The sequence below is a fragment of the Phocoena sinus genome, chromosome 1 (genome assembly GCF_008692025.1).
Source record: "Phocoena sinus isolate mPhoSin1 chromosome 1, mPhoSin1.pri, whole genome shotgun sequence".
Lineage (NCBI taxonomy): Eukaryota > Metazoa > Chordata > Mammalia > Artiodactyla > Phocoenidae > Phocoena > Phocoena sinus.
The window spans coordinates 21,828,763-21,856,572 of NC_045763.1; the positions used below are offsets into that span (position 1 = coordinate 21,828,763).

The 27,810-nt window shown below is 40.7% G+C and overlaps 1 protein-coding gene across 2 annotated transcripts in view; it reads left to right on the forward strand.

Moving 5' to 3' along the window:
• Positions 1-27,810, forward strand: part of STX12 (syntaxin 12) — a 34,642-nt gene that overhangs the window by 3,208 nt on the left and 3,624 nt on the right. The window contains exons 2-7 of one of the 2 annotated variants that reach the window (XM_032648191.1): positions 10,008-10,077; positions 11,626-11,725; positions 15,871-16,008; positions 22,028-22,071; positions 23,386-23,491; positions 27,198-27,270. In XM_032648191.1, coding sequence (XP_032504082.1) covers positions 10,008-10,077; positions 11,626-11,725; positions 15,871-16,008; positions 22,028-22,071; positions 23,386-23,491; positions 27,198-27,270 — 531 coding nt within the window. The remainder of the gene's footprint in view (positions 1-10,007; positions 10,078-11,625; positions 11,726-15,870; positions 16,009-22,027; positions 22,072-23,385; positions 23,492-27,197; positions 27,271-27,810) is intronic. The other variant, XM_032648201.1, reaches the window with a different exon arrangement.

Sequence of the window (27,810 nt, forward strand, 5' to 3'; positions counted from 1 at the left end):
TTAGTAAATTGTATTTAGTAGATTTGAATGAATGAGGTTTCTCTACCATCTTGGAACTCTTCCTGACTCATTTACCTTGTGCTGTGTGGTTCCTACCACATCTTATGACCCTAGTCAGTGTGAGTTGGAATTCTCCCCTTGGGATTGTTTACTGAGGCACTGGGAATTTGAAATTGGTAGGGTGACATTGCTTCTACCCACTTATCAGGCTGGTGCCCATCCCCCAGACGTGGCCAGCATACCTAAGTATACAGTCTGAATGTGACCTCCCAGACATATGCCCACATCCATATAGTCCTGCAAGGACCTGTATCTATTGAAAATTTGAGAGAATAGCTATTCTTTTTTCTCAACTGTGGGTTTTTTCACATATGTGGGTTTGGAATTGCTGAGCATATCAGCCTGAAATGCGGCAGGCCACTGCGTGGGTTGTTATAGGTACAGCTAAGGTTGACTGCCTGGTACAAGGGGTTGTTATCAGTATGTGTGGGCTACAGAGGAAAACTGCTTGACTCTGCCTGTTGTGAAACAAAGGGTCTGGGCAAGTATTGCTGAGGCAGATATAAGGAAATAACCTTAACAGGCGCCAAGTTATCTCTGAAGAGATTAAAGAACATCATTTCTGTTCTTTAACGTTGCTAATTTTTTTTTAAAAATTTATTTATTTATTTATTTTTGGCTGTGTTGGGTCTTTGTTGCTGCACGCGGCGAGCGGGGGCTACTCTTCGTTGCTGTGTGCAGGCTTCTTATCGTGGTGGCTTCTCTTGTTGCGGAGCACAGGCTCTGGCGCGCGGGCTTCAGTAGTTGTGGCACGCGGGCTCAGTAGTTGTGGCTCACGGGCTCTAGAGTGCAGGCTCAGTAGTTGTGGCGCATGGGCTTAGTTGCTCTGCAGCATGTGGGATCTTCCTGGACCAGGGCTTGAACCCATGTTCCCAGCATTGGCAGGCGGATTCTTAACCACTGCACCACCAGGGAAGCCCAGCGTTGCTAATTTATTGATATGGTTCTGTTTACTAAAAAAATTAAAAGCAGTTGAACTTTTAAAACTGATTATCGTGTGCAGTCCTCTGGGTTGTTCTTTCAGAGTTATTTTCATATTGGTCCTTTGCTCATAAGCCTTCATGATCTCAGCCTCTGTCATCCAGCAGCATACTCTCAGCGTCTCTGTTCCCATTCTAGTTCATCCTGATAAGGCTATCAGCAGTATGTCTAAAGTCCTGTTTTCATTATACCACTCACCTCCTCAAGAGCCTATGGCGGCTCTCTGTTGTCTGCTGTATCAGATCTTAACATTCCACCTTGCTTTCACTGTCTCTGTCATCTTAACCCAAATTAGCCATATTTTCTACTTCTCTTTGTTACAGGCAGGCTGTTTTTCTTAACATCCCTAAACACGGGGTTTTGCTGCAAGTTTTTGCTCTTTCTGTTCCTCCTTTCTTTAATCTTTCCCTATCTCACTAGCTACCTAAATTATAAAAATCCTTTGAGTTGTGCTTAAATCCTGCCGCTTGTAACTAAGCCTTCCTTTGCTTTTGAAAGAGTGAAGTCAGGAAGAGCCTGGGCCTTAAGCTCAGTAGATCTGTCACTGAGTCCTTGCTCCTCTGTATTGTACTGTTCACCTTGGGCAGGCTAGTTCCCCTTTCTGTCTGTTACCCCATATGTAAAATGAATGGTGTTGTTAAAGTGGGATGTTTGAAAGTGCCTAGTCTAGTGCCCGGTACATAGTAGACATTCAGTAAATGGTGATATCATTGGTTGAGCCCCCTGCTCCACTACAGTTTAGTAGTTAAGTGAGCAGGCTCAGGAGTCAGACTGCCTGGGTTTGAGCCCTAGATCTGCTTCTTGCTAGCTATGTAAACATATTGCTGTACCTCTCTATTTCACAGTTTCCTCATCTATAAGATGGAGTTAATGATAGACTCTACTTCACAGGATTGTGGGAATTAAGTGAGGTGGTTTATATAAAGTGCTTAAAGCAGTGCCTGCAACATCGTTTAAGAAATGTTAGCTATCATTTTGGTTTTTTCCTTTGAACTTGCAAGCTTAGCACTTACTTTATTCTGTAGTCTTTAATTCATGCTTTTTGACCTTGTTATTCCAACTGAGAGATTACTACTATTAGTTTTGTTGTGGGGATAGTGATCACGCATTGTACAGCTGTCTTTAGCTTCAGTGCCTGGCACAGCAGTGGATATGTAGTTAGCATTCGATATGTACTTAATTGATTTTATCATTGCTAAGTACATTTTTCTTGGTCTCGAGTTTGATAATAATAGCTATCCTTAATTGAGTTCTTTTAAGTGCCAGACATATTCTAAATTTAGCTTCATATTATCTTAGGTTATCCTCACAACAACCATATGAGGGTTCTCTTGTTTTTCCCATTTTTTAGGTGAGGAAACTGAGGCACAGAGGAATAGAAACTTTTGCTAGGAAGTGGTGGAACCAGGAATAGCACACAGCAGTCTTAACTGAGAGTCTGTGCTCTTAACGAGTTCGTGTCCTGTCATGGGTATGGTAAATAGAAGATTATACCTTTGATGTTTAGTATTCATGTTCAGTTTAGTTTAGAGCTTTACTATTGTAGTATAGTGGCTACTTTTTTTTTTTAGTTGTTTTAATTTTTTAGCTGCATTGGGTCTTCGTTGCTGTGCGCGGGCTTTCCCTAGTTGCGGTGAGCAGGGGCTACTCTTTGTTGCGGTGCGCGGGCTTCTCGTTGCTGTGGCTTCTGTTGTTGCGAAGCACGGGCTGTAGGCGCGTGGCTTCAGTAGTGCGGCACACGAGCTCAGTAGTTGTGGCGCATGGGCTCAGTAGTTGTGGCTCATGGGCTCTAGAGCGCAGGCTCAGTAGTTGTGGCACACGGACTTAGTTGCTCTGTGGCACGTGGGATCTTCCTGGACCAGGGTTCGAACCCATGTCACCTGTTTTGGCAGGCGGATTCTTTTTTGTTGTTGTTGTTGCTAGAAATCTCTCCCGTCTTAGGAAGTTGACAGAGAGATACTACTTTTTTTTCTTCTTGAATTTTATTTTATTTATTTATTTATACAGCAGGTTCTTATTAGTTATCCATTTTATACATATTAGTGTATATATGTCAATCCCAATCTCACAATTCATCACACCAGCACCCCGTGGCAGGCGGATTCTTAACCCCTGCGCCACCAGTGAAGTCCTATAGTGGCTACTTTTAAAAAGTCAGGTCATTTTCATTGTAGCTTTGCAAAAGCAGTGCAAACCTAATTTTCAAAGACACTGAGATGACTTCATTGTAATAATGACCACATAGGCTATCATTTTCTCATTTAATGTAAATAATGCTCTTTCTTTGAATTTATATTTGCTTGTTTAATATACTGAATTAGAGCGTTCGAGTCTCTCAGATGAAGAAATTTTTACCTGTATGGTAGTTGCTTTTGATATGACTAGACGTTGATTTGGATTAAGGTTCATTTGGAGATTCACATTCTGCCTATATCAGCTAAAAGCACATGAAGAATGTTCAGTCTAGAGTAGTTCCTAGTGTAGATGTTAGCTGGAATGGGCAATAAATTGATTTGCTTCGTAGTCTTTTAAAAATTTTAGCCAGGACATGCTTTTAAAGTGAGAGGTCAGTGATAGGAGAAATTGAGGCCTAGTTTTAAAAATAACAAAATTGCTTACACGGAACTGAGGCCTAGTCATCTGGTTTCCAGGATTATGTAGCATTTCATAGAGAATAGATACCCAATTATTTTCATCCAAAATATTGTGACAAATCAATCTAAAGTAAAACTTTTATTTACTAGAATGCTTAGAAAAGGAGTTTTCTCATTAACCAAGCTGACCAGAAAACCCTTTTAGATGTAGCCCATTTTGGTAAAAATTGTTCCAAGAAGTGTCACTGCACTTTTTGACATTTTAAGTACATTCAAGTGAAAATAAGCATGTATGTAAACATTCACACTATTCTATTTCTTTTTGTGCTTTAGGTTGAAGGGATACATTTCTTAGTTGTAAAACAGATGGGTCATTAAGTCACTATTTTCAAATAAACCTCTGATGTTGGTGGTTATGGAGGGCGGTATACAAAACAATGATACTTCCAGTAGATGTAGACACCACTGTCTTTATCATTTGAGTTTTGGGGCATCTGATACCTGAGTCTTGCTGGAAACTTTTAGGAAAATATCAATATGCAGGAATTTAGATAGAATTGATGGAGGCTTGGATTCATTCTGGTGCTTAACTAGTAAGTGACCCTATAAAGTCCTCCTCTGCCCCACCCCCCATCCCAATTCAGGTAATGTCAGCAAACAAAAGAAGTCAGAAAAGTCTAGATAAATAAAAGTTCTCAGCTGAGAATATACAAAGAGCAGCTGAATTTCAATTGATTTTTTTCCCCCCAAAGTCTGTAAAGTCCCCTTTGCTCTCCAGGGCATTTAATATGGTTTGATAGACGATTAACAACTTGAAACTTTGACATACCTGTAGAGTTTCTAAGGAGAATGCTCTATATAAAGACAGTCAGTAAGATGAAATGTTTCCTTGAACTGCCATACCAGTAACATTTCCCTTTATGTGTCACCCTGTAACCAACTATTTTCTGGAGGGGTATGTATGTGTGTGTGGTTATGCAAATACAAAAATGAGTAGAATGTGGTCAGTGCCATCAGAGGCATATAGTCAATCCAGTCCCATTTGTACACAGGCAGAGTCTCTCTAAGCCAAACTCTGGCTTAAAAACACTGCTTGGTTACACAGCATCATTCTGGGACTAGAGCTTCTTCATTATTGCTGAATTTTAGCATTGAGCAGTGGTGGGAGTACTTAGAGATCATTTAGTCCTTACATAGTTGTAATAATTTAATGAATACAAAGCCCCACACAAATAGTAAGTACTGTGACAAATAGTAAGTACTCAATATATGTTAGTTAAACCTGAATATCATATACAATTGGTGAAAGAGACCCAGCAACATGAAATGACTTGTCTGGTGCCATACATGTAGTTAGTGGTCGAATCCGGCTTAGAGTTTAGGTCTCATTATTCCTAGCTCATGTTTATTCATATCTTCTGCCTTGAAAGTGGCATGACATAAAACAGAGGCTAACTCAATTAATCAGCAGTTACTTATTACCCGCTGGGTGCTAGCACTCTGCTGAACTCTGGTGAGTACACAGGAACCTTACCAAAGGTGGGAGGGAGTCCGGGAAGGGAGCAGGTTAGAGCAAGGGCATCAGCCTATCTAGAGCAGAGAGCTATTAAGTTAGGAAGCTATCAGATAAGCAGGGTGGGGCGAAGTGGAACACTGGGAAACGGAGGCCTGCCCTAAGTCACTAGTTCTGTGTATTTCCTTCAAGCGTCAGCCTTTTGAGAGAACCTAGTGTGGCATAAAAAATATAATCATTGTGGGGGGCTTCCCTGGTGGCACAGTGGTTGAGAGTCCGCCTGCCGATGCAGGGGACACGGGTTCGTGCCCCGGTCCGGGAAGATCCCACATGCCGCGGAGCGGCTGGGCCCGTGAGCCATGGCCGCTGAGCCTCTGCGTCCGGAGCCTGTGCTCCGCGACGGGGAGAGGCCACAACAGTGAGAGGCCCACATAGTTATTGGAATTAGCCCTCCTAGGTTTGAATTCTGGTTTTTATGACACTCTGCTCAAAACCATCAGTGGCCTCACATTTCTTTAAAATTCGAACGAAGTCCTTGCTCTAGTTTACAAGGCCCTATGTAATCTGGCTCCCCTCTCTCTCTTACCTCTCTTTTGCTCCCTCTAGGCCTCCTGTGCCTCCATCACAACAAGTGCTCTTGCCTTGGGGATTTTGTGCTTAATGCTCTCTGCTAGAGAGCTCCCCCAGAAATTTCGCATGGCTTGATCTTTCACTTCATTTGGGTCTCTGCTCTGTGTCACCTTATCAGAGAACTCTTCTCTGACCGCCCCGTGTAAACTAGTACCCCCTCCCTACCAGCCTTTATCTGAATTTATTTTTCTTTATAGCACTTATCACCACCTGACATATGCTTATTATCTCTTTTCCTTAAAATGTAAGCTTCTATCTTCTAGAGCATATAACAGTGTAGAGTAGGTATTCTAAATGAATGAATGAATGAGTTTTGTAACACTCAGTGTGAGCCTCAGTGTGCCCATCTGTAATAATGCTTATTTAATAAGATAATACTTATCAAGTGTGAAGGAAAAACACTTCTGTGTTTCCTCCACTGTCAATACTTCTGACACCAGATGTGTGGATTTACCACACACCAAGCAGTTATCAGATTCTCTGGACTTCAATTGGGTGTCCTCCAATTTAACTCAATTCTGACACTACCTGGAGTTAGCATCAGATTCCACAAATTAAGGGCTTAGTCCCACAAGATTCCCTCTACCCCACCCCCTTCAGATGCCAGTTGTAAGTCCAAGTTCTTATCTGAGCCATATTGGAGGTTCCCAGGAGCCCCTCCTCAGGTTCAGCTAGTTTGCTAGCCCAGCTCACATAACTCAGGAAAACATTTACTTACTAGATTGCTGGTTTATTATAAAAGGATATAATTCAGGAGCAGCCAGATAGAAGAGATGCATAGGGCAAGGTATGTGGGAAGAGCTCAGAACTTCCATGCTCTCTCTGAGCGCTGACACCCTCCCTGCATCTCCGCGCCGGGGGCGTCCGTCCCCCCCCCCCCGCCCCACATTTCCAGAGGTTGATGGGTGGAACTGAAAGTTCCAACCTGATAATCACTTGATCTTTCTGGTGACTAACCCCACCCAACCTAAGCCTATCAGGAGCCCTACCCTAAGTCACTTCAATAGGTAAACTCAGTATGCTCCAAAGGAACCCTTTATGAATAACAAAAGACACTACTATCACTCAGGAAATTCCAAGGATTTTAGGAGCTTTATGCCAAGAACTGGGGACAAAGACCAAATATATTTTTTATTATACCACATCAAGTATGTAGCCCAGTGTCTGGCACATGGTGAATGCTCAGTAAATGCTAACGTCTGTCCTCTTTCTTAAATTATTTGTTTGGCCACCCAGTAGATAGCTTTGACTCTGATTCCCATTTGACTTAGGTAAGAAGGACATTATACATCTTAGTGATGAAAAATGATTATTTATATCTTACATAGTGTTTTTTTTTAGCAGAATGCAGTATTTTATAGTGCTTACATTTTCCAATGGAACCAATAAGCTAAAAACCCTCATTTAATAGAATAGATATATTTTAGGAAAGTTTGTCAAAAGGCAACTTTTTAATCAAGTGAATTCTATATTTCTATTGTGAAAGTGGAGTTATAGTTTTACTTAAAAAATGGCCTCAAAATAAGATAAAATCATAATTTGAAGTGTTAAAAACCAATATATTCTTGACTTTGCAAAATTTTGCTTTGTTACACCCATGATGACACAGGGATTTGGGCTAGGGAGTGTTGACCTAAAACAGAGACTGCCAGATATTTCTCCAGCAAAGAGGGTTTTATTCACGATCAGCAGAGAGTTGCAGTTTGGGGTCTGCAATCATGGCTAGCCAGGTGGAATCCCCCTCCTGGCAAGGGAAGGGGAAAAGGAAGTTGGGAGGGGTATAGCAAACAAAGAGTCCATGGCTTTTCATTGGCTGAGAGGAGTCTTCCTCATAGCAGTTGGGCTTGGCTGTTGTGGCAGCGTGTGCGAGCTCCCCCTTCTGGTCTCCCAACTCTGTTTAACTGAAGTTTCTGTTTATTAATTTTTTACAGGAGAAATAACTTGTACATGCTGCTAAGGACTAAGTTGTTCAGTTTCTACTTAGGAGAAGAGTCACTCAGCAATCACCTGGAAGATTTTGCTTAATTATTGTTTCTTAACAGACTTAGAGGCTATTAACACATCTGTGTTTTTGTAAGGTAACTGGTACTTAATAAACTTCGGCTTGCCTTTTTACTACCCTTGGTGACCGAATAAGGGCCAAGGTTATGACTCTGACCCCCAAATTTTGTTATTTAAGAAGCATCTTATCATAAGAAACAATTAATTTTTATTTATTAATTTTAAAAAATATTTATTTTGGTTGTGCTGGGTCTTAGTTGCGGCAGGTGGGCTCCTTAGTTGCAGTTCACGGGCTCCTTAATTATGGCACGTGGGCTCCTTAGTTGCGGCAGTGGGCTCCTTAGTTGTGGCACGTGGGCTCCTCAGTTCTGGCATGCGAACTCTTAGTTGTGGCATGCATGTGGGATCTAGTTCCCTGACCAGGGATCGAACCTGGGCCCCCTGCATTGGGAACACGGAGCCTTAACCCCTGTGCCACCAGGGAAGTCCCAGGAACAATTAATTTTTAAAATTTAAAATTCTAATAAGTGCAGTTTCGTTTTCATTGGACATTGAAGCTTTGTTTATATATTGTTCCTATGAGATATATACAAATGATACAGTATACAGTGATTTCCTCATCTTCTTCCACTAAGCCAGTCATTTAGCAGTCTGGTGTTTCACAGGTGAAACTTGGGCATTAATCCTGAGAGGGTAGGAAAGGCCCTCACAAAGGACACTGTCTTTTGGCTAGAGGAGCCATATATTACCTATTGTGTTATAGTATCTCTTGAAGTTCTAGTGAAACTTGAAGATAATTAATTGTGTTTCCCCTGGGCAAAAAGTACTCTGTTATTGTGTTCTGTATTCCAGCTACTTGCAATAGAAGACAGGGAATGCTCTTAAAATGCAAGCGTGTAAACAAACAAAAAAGTCGTACAATAAAATTCCAAGCTCTGCAAATGAATGAATGAATGAATCTCCCTCGTCCTCCCTGCCAACCAGAAAAAGAAAATAGAAAGCAGGACATGGGAAATCAGGGGCTCTGTTCCTGTTGCAGAAGTCAGTGAGGGACAAGGGTGTTCAGATTCCCAGGCAGGCTGGTGTTTCTCCTTATTGAGAGATAATCCATTCCTCTGCTTTCCTAGTCCAGGACTAGGGGCTTAAACATCTAGGATTCAAACATGACCATTCCAAATCTTAGCACGATACCTAGGTAGAGTAATCTGAACAAAACGATACACTGTTTGTCTACAGACAGCGTAGTTAAAATATAGGCATTGCAGTCTGATGTACCTGGGATTGATTTTTTTGCCCTGCTACTTTTTGTGTGCCCTTATATAAGATATTTAACTTCTTTAAATATACTTCCTCATCTGCACAGTGGGGATACATCTACTTCAGACTGTTGCTATGAAAATTAATAAGATTATGTATACAAGGCTCCTAATATAGTACTTGGCACATAGAGGTGCTCAGTTAGTGGTAACTTAATAATAAGTGTACATTGTCTTTCCAAAAATGTTTGCCGTATAAAATATTGTGTATGAGTGAATTTAAATTTTTATTGTTGTGAATTGATATTTGGTATCAAGGCCATTCCAAAAGCTATGAACATTTTAACCAGTGCCATGGGAAATCTGGCAAAATGTGGGAGTTCTTTGGGAGTGACGAACAAAATCACCACCCTCTACTTAGTGGCACAGTTACTCTAGAGGAGAAAGGCGGACCTTATAAGTAGCTTTCGACGGGAATATATATGCCAAGGTCTTGATCATAGCATGCTTTCTATTAGTTGTATGTACTTATTCAGGATGTGGAGAGAGACCAGTGATCTGAGAATTAGGATGCTCGTGATGAATGTATTTTTCTTTTTAAAAAAAATTTATTTATTTTATTTATTTATTTTTGGCTGTGTTGGGTCTTCATTGCTGAGCGGGGGCTACTCTTCGTTGCGGTGCACAGGCTTCCCATTGCGGTGGCTTCTCTTGTTGTGGAACACGGGCTCTAGACGCGTGGGCTTCAGTAGTTGTGGCACGCGGGCTTCAGTAGTTGTGGCTCACGGGCTCTAGAGCGCAGGCTCAGTAGTTGTGGCGCACAGGCTTAGTTGCTCCGCGGCATGTGGGATCTTCCTGGACCAGGGCTCGAACCTGTGTCTGCTGCATTGGCAGGCGGGTTCTTAACCACTGCACCACCAGGGAAGCCCTGTGTTTTTCTTTTCAATAAATCTTTTTTTCTTCTCTCCCCAGCTGCTCAGATAAAGAATTTGATGAGCCAACTAGGAACTAAGCAAGATTCAAGCAAGCTACAGGAAAATCTGTGAGTAGCTTCCTAACAAGGTTGGGATTTGTGAGGACCTTTTGGGGACCCACTTAATACCCTTGCTGCCTGGCAGCTGAGGTTTCAGCCCTATGAAATCAGAATGAGAGGCAGTGGGATATGAGGTCATAGCTGGATCTAGAAGGGGAGCAACAAAATATATTAATGGGTTGTGATCTCCATTGCCTCGCAGAGTCCTTGAACACTGCTTCTTTTCTCCCTTGGGCAGTTTAGCAGAACAATTTAGGGAGGCAGAGAGGGAATCCCTACCACTCTTAAACTACATTCTGCCTAAATGAGCTTCCTTGTTGGCAGAGGCCTCCTGATGATCTACAGCGCTCGTCTAATCGGGTTGGATTTCCAACTGTCTATCATATTAGAAAAATGTATTCAGAATGACCCGAGGAGAGTCTGAGGGAGAGAATAGTGGAATAGATTCTTTTTATTATGTCCTTCTTGACTCCATCTCTGCTTTTAGAAGTTCTAGTTTTCATCTTTAACACGCACTGAACAATATTCTTTGTTTCCTGTCCTAGACATTGTGAAGTGAGAGAATGACTTACTACTTTGAGCTTTTTCCAGGGAGATGTGAGATAGCTCTGGGTATGTTAGTACTCTATGCGATGCTCAGGCTTCTGATTGACTTCCCTCTTGGGGTTGTTTTGTTTGTTTGTTTGTTTTGTCTCCCTTGTTTTATTTATTTATTTATTTTTATTTTTTTATCTTGGAGGCCCCTTTGCAGTGAAAAAAACATTAGTAATTAATGGTGTGGTTTCCCTGTCCTCCCTTAAACCCTTTGTAGAAATGGCCAGATAGTAGAGGAAACCATGACTAAAGGAGCCTTTTTTGTATTTCTGCTACCTTTCAATCCCACTTAATATAGCACACATTCTTCCCTCTTTAATTTCCTTCCCCCTCTGCTCGTTACATTTTTTTACACAGTATAGGGCTTCTTTGTTTTGGAGGGAAGAGCCAGAAAGTCAGGCCTAAGGGACAGGTAGGGAGCCAAGGATAAAGCTGAAAAAGCATGAGCTTCAAGCAAGAGCGTGGGAGTAGATCTTTGGAGGTTGTTCCCTAGGGTGGAAGCTGTGCTTCTAATGCACATTTCGTCCAACCTCCAGTGCCTGGATTCTGTCACTAGTCAGTGGACTGTGACAGACAGTACCCATGCAGAACTCCTGGGCAAATCAATACAAGAGTTTTGAGAGAGCGTTCAGTTTGTTAAAACTCTTAGGTTGAGGTGTGGGGGCAGTTGCTCTTCTTCTATCAGAACTGCTGAGAATGCTTTTCCTACCTCCCCGAGGAGTTAAAATACCCAGTCAGCAGGTTTCATTGAGGCAGGTTCTTTCTACTCAGTAACATGAAGACGACTTGCAGTGAGTGTGACTGGGTAGTATTTCCGGAATTTTGTTGTGAACCTGGGCATCTGGGAACCCATTTCTTCAAGTGCCCTTTCATTCCCTGCTTTGTGAGACACTATGAGAACGAACTGATACCAACAGCTCTCAAGAAGTGAGAATATCCTAAAACATATCTTTTCTCTCTTAGGCAACAGTTACAGCACTCTACAAATCAGCTTGCCAAGGAAACAAATGAATTACTGAAGGAATTAGGGTCCTTGCCCCTTCCTTTATCTACTTCAGAACAGGTTGGTATTTTGTGGGGTTTTGGCTTGTTTTTTAATAAGAAAGGACTTTGTTTTTGTGGAGAGGCAGTGTGTGAAACAAAAATAACTTGGCCTTTGGTTCTAGATAGACCTTCTCTGAACCTCAGTTTCCTTATTCATAAAATGGATAAGTGTCTTTTGTGACAACAGAAAGAACGTATGCACCGGATCTTGCAAAGTGCCTAGCATTTAGTAGGTACTCAATATGGGTAGTGGCTGCTGTTATTAGTAATAATATATTAGTAAAATGGGTTTAACTGGAGAAGAATATCCATGTTTGCATCTTGTTGGGGTTTGACCTGAAGCTTTATGCTTTCAGGCTTGATCCTAGTTTTCTTGTATCCTGTATCTATAAATTTCAAGCAGACGTCTTTTATATTTTGTAGTCACTTTCATGTCGCATCATGAATCATTTATAGGTTTCAGGTTGAGGAAATGCTCAGGGAAATAGATTCCTCTATTTAAGTCATTTTCTTCAGTGGCCATTTAAATCCTTTAAAAACACACAATTTTTACTGGAATTCATTGTTCCCTTGATATGCGTGCCTTTTCTTCAGACGTTCCTGAAGTCAGATGTGCCCCCTCCATTGTGGCTTGACTTTTTAATCTATTATTCATGGTCTGCCTCAAATCCTCTCTCTTCCAGGGCAAAAACCTTCTCCATCTATCTTAGCCTATTATGATTCTATTTTGCTTTTAGTTTCTGTACCATTCATGGGAGCACTTAACTTACATTTCTTTTTATTATTGAATTTTTTAAAATGTGGTATCCTATCTCTGATGGCTCTAAAGATGAAGCCTACCACCTCCCTATCCCGGGTTGTCTGTGCACTGTGACTATTGGAACATAAAACAATTTTAGTGTGTTGTGATCATCATTTATAAAAATGAAACAAAGTAGAAATATCAGGGTGTGTAACCATGTAATAAGGGTAAATACTGTTAATGAAACTTTCATACATATGTATATATATGGTGCTAGGTCAAGATGTCACATTCTTATTCTGTGTCTCCATCAAAAAAGTTTGAAAATCATCAGTTTAACCCATTCCTGGCAAGTCGTTTAATGAAGTATACGGTTCAGCCTTTGGAGTTTTGGCATCCCCTTGCACAAAAGAAAAGAACCCAAACTAGGTGCTTTTGTCATCCTGCTACAAAGTAGTAACCTTAATGTAATCACCCTTTGACTATCCACATTCTTGGATCATTAAGAACATGAAATAAATCTACAGACATATTCTCTCTGGTGAAATACAAATCCTTGATTCCCTTCCTCCTATTGTGCTGAATATTCTTTTCCCTTTCAACTGTTTCTTTGTCTAATTAATCTTAGCCCTGTCACCCATCTTTTTGTTACTGGACTATCAAACCACACATCCTACTCTCAGCATTTTTCTCATACTTACGTGCTATCATCAGTAATCTTCTAGTTGCTAAATCCAGTGGCCTTTTTTGAGTTTATTCACTTCTCTTTGTTTCATTTGATCCTCTTGCCCATCCTGTCTTCACTGAAACTTTCTTCTTTCCATGATCTCTGTAGTAAAGCCTACAAAGTAGTTTTCATGTCTCCCAACTCTGGTGATCCCTTTCTGGCCTATTTTCTCTTACCCCAGGTTGAGTCTCAGCCTCCTTCTCTGACTTTATATCTTCCTAGAAGTGGGTGTGCCCCAAGGCTCTGCCATTGATCCTGTAATTTTATTACTCTATGCTTTCTCCCTCAGGAGTCTTTTCTACTGTACTTTTATGAGCTTCCTGTCACCTTTATGAACGTGATCCCCAGATCTTTTTCAAGCCCTAGCCCCTAAACCTCTAAGTATTTGGCCCATATTGCCAATTCCTGCTCTAACATCTCCTCTTGAATATGCTGCCTTCATCTAAAATTTAATGTGTTGTCTTATACTGAATTCCTCCTGTTTCACCCAAACCCCTTAACTAAGCTGATTAACAATGCTTATTGTCATAAAAAAGTTTGTGCCTTTTGACCTAATGTTCCCACTCCTGCAAATGTGTCTGCGTTCTAAGAAAAAGAAACCAACTATGTACTCCGGAGCCAAATTTCCTGGATTTAAATTCTACCCCTGCCATTTACTCTGTGATCATAGGCAAATTGCTTAACCTCTCTGTGCCTCATTTGTCTGATCTGTAAAATAGGTACTATAAGAGTACCTAATTTATAGGTTGATGTATGGATTAAATGAGTTATTATATAAGGTACTTATAACAGTACTGGTACATGATAAGCACTGTATAAATATTAGCTGTTACAATGGGGCTCACTTTAGCTTTATTTATAATGGTTAAAAGTGGAACAGTCTAGAAGGAATGTTTACCTAAAATTTACTAGATCAACTTGATGGAGTATTATATAACAAAGACCATAATTGTGAAGAGTATGGTAACATGGAAAATGTTAATGATAGTACTTTTGTATAGTGAGATTGGGGAGTGATGGGTTTTCCCCCCCTATTGTTATAATGTTTATGTAAAAATTAAAATCCAAGAAAAGGGATAAAAAGTCCCTTATCTAAATTTGCTTTTCAGTATTACCATCACTCTCCCAGGTGTGAAATTTGAGTCATCCCTTGACTTTATACCCCTTTCCCCACAGCCAGTCACATAATATTCCTTAGATTCATTTCTTTGTGTCCCCATTACTGATACCAAGTCTTCCTAACCTTAAATCTAGATTATTGCAGTCATCTTTTTTTTTTTTTTTTTTTAAAAACTTCTTTTATTTTTATTTTTTGGATGTTGGGGGTAGGGATTTATTAATTAATTTATTTTTGCTGTGTTAGGTCTTCGTTTCTGTGCGAAGGCTTTCTCTAGTTGTGGCAAGCGGGGGCCACTCTTCATTGCGGTGCGCGGGCCTCTAACTATCGCGGCCTCTCTTGTTGTGGAGCACAGGCTCCAGACGCGCAGGCTCAGTACTTGTGGCTCATAGGCCTAGTTGCTCCGCGGCATGTGGGATCCTCCCAGACCAGGGCTCGAACCCGTGTCCCCTGCATTAGCAGGCAGATTCTCAACCACTGCGCCACCAGGGAAGCCCTGCAGTCATCTTTTTGACTTGTTTCTTTTTCCCATTCCATCACCATCACGGACTAATTTTTCTAAGTTATCATTTTGTACCCATCGTGTTCTCCACACAGAAATTTTCGTTGCTCTTTGTTCTATAGAGGTTGAATCCCAAACTCATTATCTTGGCATTTAAAACCTGCCGTGGCCACCCCCTTTCCTCCTTTTCCAATTTTATCTTTTAGCTATGCTCGTGAAAAAGCCTTTGGTTCAAGCCAAACTATCTTTTTCTAGATCCTCTGCAAATTTCTGCCACCATGCCTTTGCTCACACTGTTGCCTTGCCTGGATTCGCTTTACCCCTTCTCTCTGCTCTTCATGCCTTACTCTTCCTTCGGTGCCCACCTCCTCTGGAGGCCTTTTGATCACTTAGATTCTTACTGATCATACTTGCCTCTGTATAATGTGTACAGTACTCTGTATAGTACTAATTGAATATAGCAATTATTTGTATAGCTAAATTCTTTATCTCCAAATAGATGATAAGCTGTTTGAGGTCAGGGGTGACTTTTTACTTCTGTGGTCTCAGCACCCAGCAAGTGCTCTCAGTATGTGTTTTTTGAGACGTAGCATCAGTAAGCTTAGTAAAGGTAGCTTGTAACTCTACAAAGTAGTTTTCAGGTTCTCAAAGATTTTGAACCTCACTACAGTGTGAAGGAAAATGATGGTTTTCAGGTAAGCTGTGAACTCAGTATAGATGAATACAGTATTAACATTTTAGCAAGAAAACAATCTCTGTTGGGTATTCTGCTTTTAGATTCTCCTGGGAGCTAACATTTTGAATTGTGGCTCCCTCTGAGATTCCCTTACCAGGTAAATGATACCCAATTCCCAGGTTTGTCAGAATGAAAGAAGGAAAACTCTGACTTGGCCTATAGTATTAACCAGGGATTTGAGTTAGAAAAGGACAAATTTATTAATTTAAGGAAGAGCCTATTTCATAGTAATTTTCCTAGTTGGAACTCTGTAGGAGGTATAATTTTGCTTTTAATGGGAATTAAAACCAAATGATTCTGGGTTAATGTGAAATTTCAAGTTCTTATTTAATTTCCTTAGCGCCAGCAGAAACTTCAGAAGGAACGTCTCATGAATGACTTCTCTGCAGCCTTAAACAACTTCCAGGCTGTGCAGAGAAGGGTATCTGAAAAGGAAAAGGAGAGTATTGCCAGAGCAAGAGCTGGATCTCGTCTTTCTGTAAGTTTATTTCCAAAAGAAGACCTTTGCAAATTTCAGGATGTTCTTTCCTAAGTTTTTAAAAAAATTTTGACCATTTTCTTTGCTTACTATCCCTCCAAATAATAAACATAGACATTAGCTGCTGTGAAAATGTCAGATTGGTTTACCCTTTGTTTAAAAAAAAAAAAGTGGACATATGGTCACTTTGTACACTAGACTAGAAAAGAATGTGCCCAAAGATTTACAAAAGTGACAGGTAGAATTGTGTGTAATTTTCTTTTTCCTTTTTTCTTGTCATGTTGATCTTATGTTAAAAACTTAAAAAAAGAAAACATGTTTCCTAGAATATCGCAGGCTAGGTTATTTGGACTAGCCTTCTCTTTGAAAAGAATTAACAAATACTAGATTTTAACAACCCAATTTCTTAAAAATATTAAGAGCCCTGAAAATATTAAGGTCAAAGTCTAAGAGAAGGTGTGAACCCATAGACATAAGCAGAGCACTGAAACTGCTTTTCCACTGAGTACATTTACTGAGGGCCAACTTAGATTCAGTTTCGATGTCCTCATGGCATGAAGGGGGACAAAAGTCAAAGCCAAGAATCCATGCATGGTGGATAATCTAAAAGAAGGTGCTCCTCAAATTAAACTGGGCCCTAAAAAATGAAAAGTAAGCCCTCCTTTCCCCTAGCAGACTGCAAAAAAGATCGCATTAGCACTGAGGATGGCAGGAGGGAGGAGAAATCCAGACAGTAAGTTGTACCACAAAGTAACCTTCAGGCAGATTTACTGCCCAAATTCTACCTGAATGGTCCAAAAGCCTAAAGCTTCAAGTAGTCCTGGTCTGGTTGAGTACCTACGTGCCAGACAGAAGCAAATACAAATCCTTTCTGTTTAAAGGCCTTTATCCTAGCCCTAAAAGAATACCCTCAAATAATTTTTGAAGCGTAATGAGCAGCCCAGGGTACACAAATAAACAAATAACCCCGGACAAAAACTAGTAGAAACAAAAGTGAGGTGAAATAGACCTATAAAGACTTAATGTATTAGAATTATAAGATAACTATACTTATTGGGTTTAAAGAAATAGAAGATCTTGAACACATCTGCAGGAAGAAGGAAACTACAAAAAGCTTTGTAAAGAGTCAAAAGATTTTCTAGAATTGAAAAATATAATGTGGAAATTAAAAACTTAACGGGTATGTGGTTTAACTAGAAACTAGGTTAGAAAATATTATCCAGCATGTAGCAAGAGGGTTAAGAAGTTAAATAGGGAAGAAAGGTTATGAGAAATGGAGACTGAAGTAAAAGGATCTAAAATAGTTTTTTTTTTAAATAAATTTATTTATTTATATTTGGCTGCGTTGGGTCTTTGTTGCACGTGGGCTTTCTCTAGTTGTGGCGAGTGGGGGCTACTCATTGTGGTGTGCGGGCTTCTCATTGTGGTGGCTTCTCTTGTTGCGGGCTCTAGGCACATGGGCTTCAGTAGTTATGGCACATGGACTCAGTAGTTGTGGCTCGCAGGCTCTAGAGCGCAGGCTCAGTAGTTGTGGCGAACGGGCTTAGTTGCTCCGTGGCATGTGGGATCTTACTGGACCAGGGCTCGAACCCGTGTCCCCTGCACTGGCAGACGGATTCTTAACCACTGTGCCACCAGGGAAGTCCCTATAATAGTTTTTTTTTTTTTTTTTTTTTTTCCTATAATAGTTTTAATTAGAGTTACAGAGTGAGGGTAGAGCAGACATAGATCAGAAGTCATATTTGAAGAGAGAATGGCTGGTAATATTTCAGAACTGATGAAAGTCACTAATCTACAGTTTCAAGAACCCCAACAAATCCCAAGAAGGATAAATTTAAAAACTCTAATTCTAGGTATATCAAAGAGAAACTTCAGAACACCAAAGACAAAGAGAAAATCATAAAAATAGCCCGGGAGGGCTTCCCTGGTGGCACAGTGGTTGAGAGTCCGCCTGCCGATGCAGGGGACACGGGTTCGTGCCCCGGTCCGGGAAGATCCCACATGCCGCAGAGCGGCTGGGCCTGTGAGCCATGGCTGCTGAGCCTGCGCATCCGGAGCTTGTGCTCCGCAACGGGAGAGGCCACAGCAGTAAGAGGCCCACGTACCGCAAAAAAAAAAAAAAAAAAAAAGCCAGGGAAACAATAGAATATCTTCAAAGGTGCAATAGTTAGACTTCTCAACAGCAACACTTGAAGCCAGTAGAGTGTTGTCTTTAATGTTATGAAGGACGATAACTGCCTCCCTAGGATTCTAAACCCAGTGAAAATAGATAACCAGAATGAGGGCTAATTAAAGACGTTTTCAGTCAAAAGAGAGTTTGCTATCAGCACACCTTACTTAAGAACATTCTAAAGAATGAACTTCAGGCAGAAGGAAGGTGATCCCAGATAGTAAGCCTGAAAAGCAGAAAGGAGTAAGAATAAAGAAAGTGGTAAATATGTGAAAAGACAAATCACAAACAGGGAGAAGATACTGCTATTTGTACAACTGACAAAAGACTGGTATCGAGAATATATAAAGAATTCTCAGGAATCAATATGAACAAGACACAACCCAACAGAACAATAGTTTCTTAAACTTTTTGATTTCAGGGCCCCATTATACTCTTAAAAATTATTAAGGACCCCAAAGAGCTTTTGCTTGTATGAATGATATCTATTGTATTAGAAATTAAAACTGAGTTTTTAAAACGTTTATTATTTCATTTACAAATAATAATAAACCCATTACATACTAACATAAAAATGTAAATGAGATTTTAATTAATACTACTTTTCCAAAACAATAAAAAAAGTTTTAATGAGAAGAGTGGCATTGTTTTCATTTTTGCAAATCTTTTTAATATCTGGCTTGACAGAAGGAAGCTAGATATTCATACCTGCTTCTGTATTCAGTCTGTTATGATATGTTGTTTTGGTTGAGGTATCTGAAGAAAATCCAGCCTCACAGAGGTAAGTAACTGGAAAAGGAAGGAGTATTTTAATTAACCTCTTCAGATCATTGTTGATATTTTTCCTTGATACTACATCAAAACTTAGTTGCATTGTGGAATCGAAAACCATTGTCAATGACTTGTTCATACTCTGATGCATTAAAATCTTGGTCTGTCTTATGCTTTTATTGGATCTTTTATCCGTGCATGATTTTTATAACATCATGTATTTATCATTTGGAAAATATTGGTTCCCTGACTTATGCAGGTCTTCTAAATGTTGATATATTTCATTTTACAATATCAAAAAATCATGTATAGGGCTTCCCTGGTGGCACAGGGGTTGAGAGTCTGCCTGCCGATGCAGGGGACACGGGTTCGTGCCCCAGTCTGGGAAGATCCCACGTGCCGCGGAGCGGCTGGGCCCGTGAGCCATGGCTGCTGAGCCTGTGCTCCGCGACGGGAGAGGCCACAACAGTGAGAGGCCCATGTAACGCAAAAAAAAAAAAAAAAAAAAAAAAAAAATCATGTATTATCTTCAGCTTGACCAGAAAAGTCTTTAAATATTGAGAATCTCTCAAGTTCACAAGCAGTAGATACAAGTTTTCCAGAATTCTTTTTTTTTCTATTTGAAAGCTAGATTTTTATCACTGGCAACAAACACTGTGCATTATTTTCCTTGAAGTGACAGGCTCACATTGTTTATCTTGAAGACCTTGTCTTTTGAATACCCATCTGAGTAACCATAGATTGTTAGTTATTCTTTTATATATATCATATATAATATATGTTTGTGTATACATATATATGTGTATATATGCATATATATATGTATATACACAAATTGTATTAAAAGTTTATATATTTTAAAAGTTTTATATATAAGTATAAACTATATTGAATAAGTAAAAATACTATTCCCTAAAAATAGTAGCTAGTTCACCCAGCAACTCAATTACACAAGTGCTTTTCCTGGAGACAAACATCGTATTGCTGTTTGTAGCAGGAGGGCTTTATGTATACTTCCCATTTCATCATACAGAATATTAAAAAGACGTGTACTAAAAAAAAAAAAGAGACATGTACTGAGATTTAGTTAATTAATAAATTTAATGGCTTCATTAAGGACGAACTGGCTTTTATCCCCCTATGTGTGGTGATAAAGAATAGAAAACTCCTAGTATGGTTTGGTGCCACTGCCTTGATTTGTGTTAAAGTGCAAGTGGTAGTTTTGTCCACCTTTGTTTTTGTCAACACAGTGATAAAAGCAAATAACATCTTAGTATTGCTTTGAATAATGGTCAAATGGACCATTTTTAGTAGTCAATGGAATTACAGATTAAAACCACCCTGAGATACTATTTCATGTCCAAAATAAGGGCAGAAAAAAAAAAAAGGCAGAAATTTAAAATTCTGTGAACAGGGAGGGTTGTTGCCATGGATATGATGCACAGGAACTTCCCTATCTGGCCAGTGGTAGTATGAGTTGGAACAACCACTGGAAAACATTCTGGCTGCAACTTCAGAACACATGCACACCTTATGACCCAGCAGTTCTATGCTAGAGAACACTGTAAGTCTGTACCAGGGTATATGTACAGGAATGTTCATAGCAGCATTGTTTGTAGTACTCAAAAATCGGAAACATCCAAATGTCGATTAACAGTAGAAGAGATAGGGCTTCCCTGGTGGTGCAGTGGTTAAGAATCCACCTGCCAATGAAGGGAACACAGGTTCGAGTCCTGGTCCGGGAAGATCCCACATGCTGCGGAGCAACTAAGCCCATGCGCCACAACTACTGAGCCTGCTCTCTAGAGCCCGTGAACCGCAACTACTGAAGCCCTTGCGCCTAGCGCCCATGCTTTGCAACAAGAGAAGTCACTGCAATGAGAAGCCCGCGCACTGCAATGAAGAATAGCTCCCGCTCGCCGCAGCTAGAGAAAGCTCGTTGCACAGCAACGAAGACCCAAGGCAACCAAAAATAAATAAATACATTAATTTTAAAAAACATATAAAAAATACAAGAAAATGATGATCACAAAGTCAGGATGATGGTTGCTCTAAAGGAGAGGGAGGTGATTGTAACTGGAGGAGGGCACATAGGTAGGCTTTAGGACACTAGCAGTGTTCTGTTTCTTTTTTTTTAAATTTATTAAATTTATTTATTTTTGGCTGCATTGGGTCTTTGTTGCTGCGTGTGGGCTCTAGGCATGCGGGCTTCAGTAGTTGTGGCACACAGGCTCAGCAGTTGTGGCTTGTGGGCTCTAGAGCTCAGGCTCAGTAGTTGTGGTGCACGGGCTTAGTTGGTCCGCGGCATGTGGGATCTTTCTGGACCAGGGCTCAAACACGTGTCCCCTGCCTTGGCAGGCAGATTCTTAACCACTGTGCCACCAGGGAAGCCCTTGTTTTGTTTCTTGATATGGGGAAAGAGTAAAAATGTTTTTTAAAAAAACCCACAGTGTTCCTCTGGGCGGGTGGAATTTTGAAATTTTCTTTATTTTGCTTATCTTTTTAATTATTGTTATCATAAAAAGGGATGGCTTTTTAAAAATAGGAAAAGATTGCTCTTTTAACATTTTTTCTTAGTTTGTTGTTAAATTACAAAAGTAATACATAATTAGACTGATTTTTAAAGTCAGTTTGCCACTTTAGTACCTAATATGCTTTAAATGTCCATTTAAAAAAATCTTCACATGTTCTGAAAATTTGTTTCCTAGCAAATTTTCAACTCCTTCCCTTAATCCACCTGCCTCCAAATTTTAAGATAGGTTATCATTATTATTAATTTTTATTCCTTTCTCCTATCCATGTTTTCTCCGTCCTACTTAGTATGGTTTCTGTTCTGAATCCAAATTGGAATGCAGATTTGCTTTCAACTACTTCACACCCATTTCCTGGTCCAGTCAGATTGCCAGAGCCCTGTGTCATCTTACAGACTCTGTTGGAGCCAAGGGATGTTACTTCTTTATACTGTAGCTAAAGGAAGCCATTGTGTGTGTGTGTGTGTGTGTGTGTGTGTGTCTGTCTGTCTGTCTGTCTGTGACATGTTTCTGGATAACAGCAGCAATAATGCCATCTGCTTTCTAGGTGGAGGAGAGGCAAAGAGAGGAGCAGCTCGTCTCATTTGACAGGTAAAGGAATTATTCTAATGTAGAGAGTTGAGATGGGATTTTATACTTTATACTTAATTTTAATTTTAAAAATCAATGAGAAAAAAGGAGGAAAAAGAAAGGGAGTCCTGGAGTAGGTAATTTATAATCCATCAAATAAAAAAGTCAAAACTGTGGGCTTTTCCAAGATCTTTGAATTATGGAAGGAATAATTTCAAAGTGAATAAAAAACTTTCAAGAAATCTCTGATGTCTATGTGTTGAGGAGAGGGTGTGGCTCAATAAGAATAAGTATGAGCCCCCAAATCTACGGATTTGGAGGTCTAAATAATTTTACCTCAAATTCAGATTTAAATTCTTCAAAGTTCTTGGGTCAGTGTTTACTCATCCCTAAAATGTAGGCAACCCATCCTTCTAGGAGTATTAAAAGAAAAAGCAAATAATTTGTATCTGAAGAACATCTCCTTTCTTAACTTCTCCAAACTGAATTAACTAATTCCATAAAAATGTACTGATGGTATTAGTTGAGAACATAAAATGTTTTCTTATAGGTATGTATCTATCTCCCCCCCACTATACTGTGAGCACCTCAAAGGCCTGGGGTGCTGTCTTATTCAGTTTTGTATCTCCAGGACATGGAGGAAATTCTTTAATTATTGTGGAGATGATTTGTGATTTATGTGTACTGTTGGAAAATGCTTAATACTGAATTTTCAAAGTGTTACATTTCTAGTATAAGATGTCGTATGCGTTTCTTTTAAATATGGTACCTGAAAAGAAGGGTTATAACATTTCACTAGCTTTTTACTTTGGCTTTCTGTTAAGAGACATTTAACCTAAAGCATAACCTCAAAGAGATTCTCGAAAACCAGGGGATGTGATTCTATCGGACTAATTGGTGAAGCACTGACAGGTCACTTAACCTGCTCTCCTCCACCTGTCTAGTACCCGAGATACCAATACAGCTTGCACTTTGAGAGTGCCCTGGGAGAGAATGGGCCTTTGTTGATTTCAAATCTCTGCCCACTTCTGTCTAGCAAGCCCTAGCAAGATTGTAGAGTGTACCCCTGAAGGGAAACAGCAAGGAGTCCCATCCCTTATAATTCTGCTTCCTCTTAGTTTTGCCCAGGAAAGCTGAGACTTTGTTTTCTTGGTATTACCAACTCTTTGCCTCTGGATGTGAAGAATGTGGCCTCTGACACTTGTATTGATACCAGAGGAGTTGGAGCCCTGGTACTGTCTTTGGGCAGGCTCTGCTGGCAGCAGAGGTGATGAAGGTATGTCTTATGCACACCTTAGAGAGGAGGAGTCAACTAGTGTGCTTGTCTCCCTGCAGCCATGAGGAGTGGAACCAGATGCAGAGCCAGGAGGATGAGGTGGCCATCACTGAACAGGATTTGGAACTTATTAAAGAGAGGGAAACGGCAATTCGGCAGCTGGAGGTGAGAGCCAAGTCATGTTTTTTGTTTGACTCAATGTAGATGCAGTCTCTTAATTTACCTGGTTTTTCTCGCAGTGATTATGAAAAAGGATGAAATGAGTTGTTGTATGGCTAATGAGACATATTATGTCTCAGTGTAATCACGGTGAATTTGAACTACCCTTTTGTTGGTATAGGCCATGGCACCTGAGAATACCCGAATCCTCTCCTCAGTTACTGTATCTTATATGGACTCCATGAGACTATGCATAGAGAACAGAGCAAGGCCAACAAATATTTTATTGCTCATTAAGACTTTGTCCCCAGGGCTTCCCTGGTGGCGCAGTGGTTGAGAGTCCGCCTGCCAATGCAGGGGACACCGGTTCCTGCCCCGGTCCGGGAAGATCCCACATGCCGCGGAGCGGATGGGCCCGTGAGCCATGGCCGCTGAGCCTGCGCTCCGCAACGGGAGAGGCCACAACAGTGAGAGGCCCGCATACCGAAAAAAAAAAAAAAAAAAAAAAAAAAAAAAAAAAGACTTTGTCCCCAAACCTCAATGCCAACCTCTAGGTTAGGTAGGGCTCTATGGAGAGCCCTTTGCTTAGTCTGAATAGCCCAGAATAAAGATAGGCCAAAAAGGTTTGCTCCATTTTTGTGTATCCCAAAGTCCACTCCCAAGTTTTGGATATCACGTCAGTGAGTCAGAGAAATAGGAAGAGTTTTTGAGGTAGGGGTTGAGAGAGCGGTCTTGAGGCCTCTCTTACCTTAGTTCCCAACTTTAATCTTGTACAGTGACCAGTAAGATATCCTTAAACCTGAGTACTTTTCTCCTCCATGGGGATAGAAAACTGCCATCCGCGGAGGCAGTGGGGAGGGGAGGGTTGAGAGAGGAGAAACTTTGAGCTCCTCCTTGACCTTCATCTGTGGCAGTCGTTCTGAACCATGACTGCACTTTAGAATCACTTGGAGATTTTTTTTTAAATTCCCCAGCTCTCCTCCTCCACTACCAATTACTATGTTTGGACTATATGATTTGCCTATTTCATAGATTAAAAATGGGCAAACATCCACAAGAGGCCCTGGCCGTGGACACTTTTTCCCTTACAAACTTCGCAGGTGATTACAATGTGCAGTCGAGGTTGAGCCCCACTGCCCTAGAGCCCATCAGTGTCAGTTTTTTTGATGGGACAGCTCATCCTCAAGTTTGATTATTACCTTCAAAAATGTCATGTCTTGGGCTTCCCTGGTGGTGCAGTGGTTGAGAGTCCGCCTGCCGATGCAGGGGACATGGGTTCGTGCCCTGGTCTGGGAAGATCCCACATGCCGCGGAGCGGCTGGGCCCGTGAGCCATGGCCGCTGAGCCTGTGCATCCGGAGCCTGTGCTCTGCAACAGGAGAGGCCACAACAGTGAGAGGCCCACGTATTGCAAAAAAAAAAAAAAAAAAAAAAATGTCGTGTCTTTTCTCTGTTTCACCTTCAAAAATGTCATGTCTTTTCTCTGTTTCACCTATTGCTACTAATCATTGACTTGGTTCTTTAACATGAGAAATCCTGTTATAGCAGGGAGTAGAGTGAGATATATGGAGCTAAGGAGAAGAATGTAATGTAGTAGATGTCAGGAGTGTAATGGGCACTTCATTCAACAGAATTAAGGCCAAATTCCTTAGCCGGGGCTGGATTTTCATGTCCAGTCATTTCCTGCATCTAACATACAAACCCCATGCTAATGGTGAGGCATCACACTCCTGTGTGCCTCTTCTGCTGTCACACTACACTGCTGACACTCCTGGCCCCTAGATGTGTGGGCTTATTCCCACATCAAGCAGCTCTGCCACACCATCGGGATGTCCTGCAATTCAACTCAACTCTGACACTATCTCCCTGGAGTTAGCCTCAGATCCCACAAGACTGACCCCCCTCCCTGTGACTTCAGATGCCACTCCCAAATGCAGGTCGTCACCTGTGCTTCTGACTGACAGGCTGGAAACCGGAGGTTCTCACGACCCCGTCCTTGGGTTTGATTAATTTGCTAGAGCTGCTCACAGAACTCAAGAAAACAGTTTACTCACTAGATTACCGGTATATTATAAAAGGCTACAGCTCAGGAACAGCCATATGGAAGAGATGTATGGGGCAAAGTATGTGGGAAGGGGTACAGAGCTTCCATGCCCTCTCCAGGCACACCACTCTCCCCAAATCTCCATGTGTTCACCAACCAAGAAACTCTGAACCCTGTGGTTACATGGGCATGATTGATTAAATAATTGGCCCTTGGTGGTTGATTTAACCTTGAGCCCTCCTCCCCTCCCCAGAGGTCAGGATTGGGGCTGAGAGTTCCAACCATCTAATCATCAAGTTGGTTCCCCTGGCAACCAGCCCCAATCCTTACTGGTTTTCCAAAAGTCAAGCCATTAACATAAACCTAGGAGTGGTTGAAAAGGGCTTGTTATGAATAGAAAAAGACATCTTTATCTCATTTATCACTTAGAAAATTCTAAAGTTTTTAGAAGCTCTGTGCTGGGAATGGGACAGAGACCAAATATATATTTCTTATTATGAATCACAATATCACACCTTATGTTATAGCCAAACTGGGCTGTTTGTTCTTTAACCCAGTTACCTTTCTGTGTATATAGCTTCTCTTTTGCTGTAAGGCACAACTCAAGTCCTACCTCTTCTGCCATAGTCTTCCTCCTCTGCTAGACTTCCTATACCATTTATTAGTCATTTACCATGTAACACCCTTTCTTCTTATTTATCTTATTGTATACTGATCCCTCCCCCCGCCCCCCCCCCCCGCCCTGTTAGCTAATATTAAGCCCTTTTATATTCACAGCAATTAGCAGACTCTCCCAACTATAGTAGACTCTTAGCAAGTAATTGAGGTTCTGGCAAGAACTATTCTTGCAGGTTATGATTAGGAAGTCATTGCTTTGAAGGCATCATTTTTTATTATAGCATTCTGAGAGGCAGTACACTTTGAAAGAGCGTGGGCTTTAGGGATATAATCCTGGCTGCAATGCTTAGTTTCCTCACTGACGAGTTGTATGACTAGACAAGTTACATAACCTCTCTGAGCCTCATTATCCTCAAAGATACTTAATTCATAGAGTTACTGAATGATTAATTCAAGTATCAAGGAGGCATAGTAACAAAAGATCATGAACTTTTAATTCTCAGTTCTGCCACTTGCCAGCTGTGAGACCTTGGGACAAGTCATTAAACCCCTTTGAGCCATGATTTTCTCTTCTGTAGAATGGGGATAATACATGTCTCATTGGGTTGTCATGAGGACCAATTAAGTAATAGTTAATAATAGCTGACCCTTATGAAGTGGTTATTTCACAGTTCTAAGAACTTTTTATTTAGTACTTCTGAAAACCCTATGAGATGGGTACTGTCATCGTCCACATTTTAGAGGGGAGGTCCAGAGAAGTTCTTAATTTAAGGTTGGACAACAAAACTGGAGGACTAACAGTCCTCTGTAGCTGACAGTCAGGCTCCGAGAGACTGTGCTTTTAATTACCTACCTGGTATAGTGCTTGGCACATAGTAGTCATTTAGTAGATGTTAATAATTAACTATTTTTCATTTTCTGTTTATGGAGAAAACATGATTTATAAGCTTTAAAAACACACGTGTTGTTACTAGACAAAACTTTAGGTAAGTGGAGGAAATGAATCTTCTAACATGTTGCTTAATGTTAATTGTTTTTTTGTGTTCCTTAGGCTGATATTTTGGATGTCAATCAGATATTTAAAGATTTGGCAATGATGATCCATGACCAAGGTGATCTCATTGGTATGTATTATTGATACCTTTAACATGAAGGTGAGTTGACAGTATTTGTGTGCAAAGAAGTCAGTAAGATGTGTCTTAGGAATTTTGGAATACCATTTAAAAATCATTTTCTTAGCAATTTTCTTATGTTGTCAAATGTGTAAGTTAAAATGAGGCTTCCATGAATAGTCAGCTCCATTCACTTGCCATAGCCTCTTGGTAAGTCTTTGGCTGTTTAGGGAAATATTACCTGTCAGCTTCCCAGTTTTTTTTTTTTTTTTTTTTTTTTTTTTTTTTTTTTTGCGGTACGCAGGCCTCTCACCGCTGCGGCCTCTCCCACTGCGGAGCACAGGCTCCAGACGCACAGGCTCAGCAGCCATGGCTCACGGGCCCAGCCGCTCCATGGCATGTGGGATCTTCCCGGACCAGGGCACGAACCCGTGTCCCCTGCATCGGCAGGCGGACTCTCAACCACTGCGCCACCAGAGAAGCCCAGCTTCCCAGTTTTTATCTCCAGAAACTTGCACAACTATGGGCTTAGAAACCCTTTTTTTTAAAGCT